Source organism: Centroberyx affinis, unplaced genomic scaffold, assembly GCF_046629955.1.
Source record: "Centroberyx affinis isolate AG114_WGS23_722 - 3 ecotype Tasmania unplaced genomic scaffold, CSIRO-AGI_Caff_v1 ptg001859l_1, whole genome shotgun sequence".
Lineage (NCBI taxonomy): Eukaryota > Metazoa > Chordata > Actinopteri > Beryciformes > Berycidae > Centroberyx > Centroberyx affinis.
The window spans coordinates 174,230-179,186 of record NW_027280237.1 but is presented as its reverse complement, the minus strand read 5'-3'; the positions used below and the strand labels follow the sequence as shown (position 1 = coordinate 179,186).

Genomic DNA, 4,957 nt, shown 5'->3' with positions numbered 1-4,957 from the left:
TATTTGCATTTATAGACATCATGCTCATTTCACCAAATTTCATCAGACCAAGCTGGATAATAGTCGTAAGAGTGAAACCTATGATTATAATAGTCATTCATATACATTCTGTAATTGGGATAATTTCTAGTGAATTAAATTCTAGTGAAATTAAGATACTCCTCAATTTGCTGGGGACCCCCTGGATTCCCTAAACCACACTTTGAGAACCACTACTATATAAATCCTTCCTCTACCAGTCTTATTCATCCATCTATCGATCCATTTATCTGTCTCCCCACCATCCAACCTTCACTGCTTATCCATCCTTCCTTCCCTTCCCGTCTTTCCTTGTAGCTGTTCTGTCACTGCCCAGGCAGCATTTCCGCCCGTCAATGCCCTTTAACCGACAAATATGCCTGACATTTGAATGCACAAGTACAGTAGTCCTTCATGTGCGTCAATGTCTGCGTCCATGCCTGCATCTATGGATGCATGGTTGTAATGGTGACTCCTGGGGATGCCTATTATCTGCCTGTATGGGCCTGTGGGCTGGCAAATTGAGGGGCAGCTACTGTGGAAAGGTCAGGTCCTCAGTCAGGAAGGAGCTCTGGGCTCTGTTTATTTGACTGTTTGGAGCTGCCGAACTGGTAGGTCGACGGATATTACGGTCTTTCAAGCTGTACGATTTTGTTTCATAGATTTCTAAAGGAATAAAGGGACATTTTGTCAATTTCAATCTACTTCCAAAACTCACTTTTTTTCCAGACCATTTTGTGATTTATTTGATTTGACAGTGTTCTTTGCAGAGTGACATGGTTAAATGGAGGAATAAGAAAGTATAAATATATGACTTGACCTATTTGATCAGCTGGATTCATGCTTCAATGCATTGAATTGAACACACATGCCATGGGTCTGTATAGGATCTGTGCTTGTTTAAATACATACATTCATATCTTTGCATTATAAAATGAAATAAAATAAGAATAACATCAGCAATGTAGATCCAAATACATATAAAATATATGTTTACATAAATATGTGTAACAATGTAATTAGATTTGATAAAACATAATATTAAAAATAATAGACACATTTGGACTCTCTGGAACATTCATTGCCATTCACAGTGGCTTTGTAAGCCACTAATGTAGTCAGATGGTCTAGAAGTTGGTGCAGTGCAGGAAGTAGTTGTTCCCCAGCACACGGTACAGCCTGCCGCTCATGCTGTACTCGAATATGTAGGGCCCGCTGTAGATGTAGGTAAAGCCTGGGGAACGAAGGCACACTGTTAATTACTGTGCTGGTTATAGGCTGATAAGTTACAGGGTTCCTATGTCCAAAACGCTGTGAACATTCTCATTTCCATACACTTGACTTGGGAAACTCAGATCGGTTTTGAATGCCACTCACTTCTGTACTGGAAAGCTGCAGTCACCTTGGTGGTCAGGCCTGAGAAGGTCTGCTCCACCACTTTGGGGAATCCCTGGTCCATAGTGCCTTTGGCCTCATCGTAACTAAAAAGAAAACAGACATGAATTAGGCTGATTCACTACCATTCAGACATCAGGGTAAGTTATAGATAATACCTAACTCAGTCGAGTGTAATTAACACACGGTTTAGACATACCTGTAGTAGTGTTTGCCGACAAAGAATAATGTCTTGCGAGTTTCCTCATCATAGAGGGCAGCATCGACTTTCTCCACGCTTCTGGGCAGGCCGACACTGGTGAGGTCTTTGGGATAGCCACGCACAACATCATAGCCAGAGAAGGCCCAGACTTCGCGACCTGTTGAGGCACGGAAAGAAAAGAGTTATCAGCCAATGCACTAATGCAGACTTTGAAATGGTTACAGGGTAGATGCCTTAGGATGATTATGAGCACTCGTGCCTTTAAAGATCATGACTCTGTCTGATTGGCGGCTTTCGTAAGCGGCGTCGATGTTGACAGGCGCGCTGGGCCAGAAGTTGGTGATGAGACCCTGCTGAGGCGTCGTGCTCTGTGGGTAGCTACGCCAGAAGAAGCTGAGAACAGACAACACCACCACATGACAACTTTAGTACATCAGCCAGTTCTCCCAATCTAGAGAAAACAATGTCATTCTCATGTATTTTGCTTTCATATTCTTGGTCATTCAATGTCTAGCATACCTGTCTTTGAAGAAGAACATCTCTCCTCGCAGGGTGGCAACAGCGTCCAGGAACATGGTTGAATCACAGGCATTGGGGGTGGTGGGGTGCGTGGGTCCAGGCTCATTGGAATCCTCATCAGAGTTTGGACCTGGAGGTCAAATTAAATCAGTCATTGAGTATTTAGAGAGCTCTGCATCACACGAGGGCATGAAGTGCTGCAGGCTCACGCGTGACCTCGTAAGAGTTCAGTTTTGCGCAAACAGGCTACAGTGAACCAGGCGGTGACTACTAACCATAGAGAGACTGGATGCCGTTGACGTCATCCTGGGGCAGGACGAAGGTGTCAGGGTTTCTGAAGCTGTACACAGGGTTCATGAGAGCGCCGGGGTCCTCGGAGTGAGCCAAGCCCAGGGAGTGGCCAAACTCGTGGGCTGCTACAATGAAGAGGACGTAGCCTGCAGCGGGAAACGCAAAATTACAGTTGTGTTACGGCTCTGCCGAGTGATGAGCGATTATCGTGTCAAAATGCACATTGACAGCACAGAAGAATCTGCTAGGATAGAGTTTGTCTGTGGAAGAACTCACCTGTGTTTGAGCGGAAGGTGAAGGTCTCATCTTCGTCAAAATGGGTGTCTCCTCCGATGCCAGGGGACGGGGCAAAGGCATGGGCAAGGATGCCATTAGGGCCATCAAAGGGGTAACCATCACCATGCGCTGTAAACAAGAACAAATGCCTGTCAGCTTTTGCAAATAGGAAAGAGCCAGTAGTGAAAGTGTAGCTATTTAACAGATCCCACTGAGCAAAAGACGTGATTTCAACGTCGCGTCTATGCTTTAGCTCTCATATAGCCCAGGATCATTACGGCTATGTATAGACCTATTTTAGACCAAGCAGTAAATACATTATTACAATGAATAAACATCTGTAAATACCAAAAATATGCACCAGAGAAGTCCTGTAGACTAGCCTACAAGATAATTTATCTGTGCACAAGAAGTAATTTCAACATTGCGTCTATGCGTAGCTCTCATATAGCCTAGGATAATTTTGTCTATGTATAGACATCTAATAAACTTTCACTTTTCAACCCCATTTAAATTTAATTTAGCCTAGACGGCTATGGCCATTTAGACGTGTTTTAAACGTCTAATCAACGTAAAATTGCTCAGTGGGATGCTTTTTACTCCTGCGCTTATTGCTGTGACAACTAACAGTGCAGAACTGGATTTCCCAAATGTATCTTAGAACTGAGATTGATTAACTGTGCTCCAATGTAAGTGAAGGCACAGAAATAATTAGAGTCATTCAGGTGCTTCTTGGGAAACAACCACCAAGAAATGGAGCTGACATGAAGACAGTGTTTAACACTTCTTCTACTCATCAAAAACTGTGAAAAAAACATCAAGGTGGCTGTAAAGACTTATTGTCCAATAGCTACTTCATAGACCGCTTTTCAATTGGGGTATAAAACTGTGTCTTTGATGGGACAAATGGAAAGTTATTTTTCTACTTACATTGGCGGCCGAAGGAGATCATGATGTCAGCGGTGCCACTGTAGATTCTTGTGAATCTCAGGGGAGTGACTTTGGCCCAAACCTGCAGAGCTTTCTCTATGGACTCATCTACCTCAGACATGGACATGTCAGGGGTGTAGTTCTCAATCCTATGGGACAGAAAAACAGTCAAATATATAATAAAATAGTCAATTATATGTAATGTCTAAAATTTGCTTCTCTCTGGCTCTCTCTTTTTAGATCACTCACCTGTAGGTAAGGCTGTTTTTTTCCCACTTGAGGTTGCTTCCATAGGTGGAGAAATGGGCAATTTTGCCATCTGGAACACCACAGCGGGGCTTCTTCATCATCTCCATGGTCTCGGCATCCAACATGCCAGTGATCTGGAGGCCAAAGAAGCGCTGCATCTCGCTGAGCTTCTCGCTCACCTGGCTGATCCCCCCTCTGGCCACCGGACCCGTCTCCTGTGTCAGGTTGAAGAAATTCTTCAGGTAGCTCTGCAAGAAAGAGCAAGGGTTAGATGGTTAGCTAATGCAGCAGCTGCAGAACAGACATGCATTGCATGAAGGAAGAAGGGGAGTTGATCTGCATGTATAGTATGTTAACACTGTACACTAGAGTACTTAGCAGTCACATAAGATCCTCATTTGTCTATAAGAACAAAACATTGAGAATTCGTAGAAAAGTTTTCAAATGCACGTGTTGAACACATCTTTATAGCAAAACAGTGAGAATATGAAATGGACTGCATTATATAGCGAGGAGATAGTGAGGATACCTTACCTCTGCAAGAAGCTCATCTTCCACAGTAATTTGCGATATCGGCACACAGTAAACTGTGACTGCCAGGCTTAGAAGAATGCACAGATTGAAAGACTTCATGTTTCCTCGTCGAGTGTGACTTATGTTTCTGTGCTGGAGGAAGCACCTATATAGAGATGCTGAGGACCGGGCGTGTTGAGCAACGACCTTCTTGAGTCATTTAGTCAGGAAATTTATGGACGACAGAGGAAGTAAGGCTGTGATTGCTCAGCCAACCACTAAGTTTCCCATAACAAGATACTGTAATTATGACATGACATGACTGTCATCATGACTGTCGTGAACACAGTTTGTCATTGAATCATGAAGGTTATAGTAATCCCATGAAAAAAATACATGTATACCTTTTGGTGATCCAATTGCAGATGTATAATACATACTATTGGATATAGCACTATATGATGATAATAATAATAATAATAATAATAATAATAATAATAATAATAATTTATGTATTTGTTATTGTATATTATCTTATACTCAAACAACTGATGTTGTACATAT

General features: G+C 42.6%; 1 protein-coding gene across 1 annotated transcript; it reads right to left on the bottom strand.

Annotated features, from left to right (window-relative positions):
- Positions 1 to 747: 747 nt before the first annotated feature.
- On the bottom strand, positions 748 to 4,526 carry LOC139653047 (collagenase 3-like). Its single transcript, XM_071529994.1, has 10 exons — positions 4,415 to 4,526; positions 3,881 to 4,128; positions 3,632 to 3,780; positions 2,702 to 2,830; positions 2,410 to 2,571; positions 2,135 to 2,264; positions 1,875 to 2,008; positions 1,613 to 1,772; positions 1,396 to 1,499; positions 748 to 1,252 (listed from the first exon to the last, which is right to left on the bottom strand). The coding sequence occupies exons 1-10, from the start codon at positions 4,511 to 4,513 to the stop codon at positions 1,146 to 1,148; spliced, it is 1,422 nt and encodes a 473-aa protein (XP_071386095.1). The 5' UTR covers positions 4,514 to 4,526; the 3' UTR covers positions 748 to 1,145.
- Between the last annotated feature and the right edge of the window lie 431 nt (positions 4,527 to 4,957).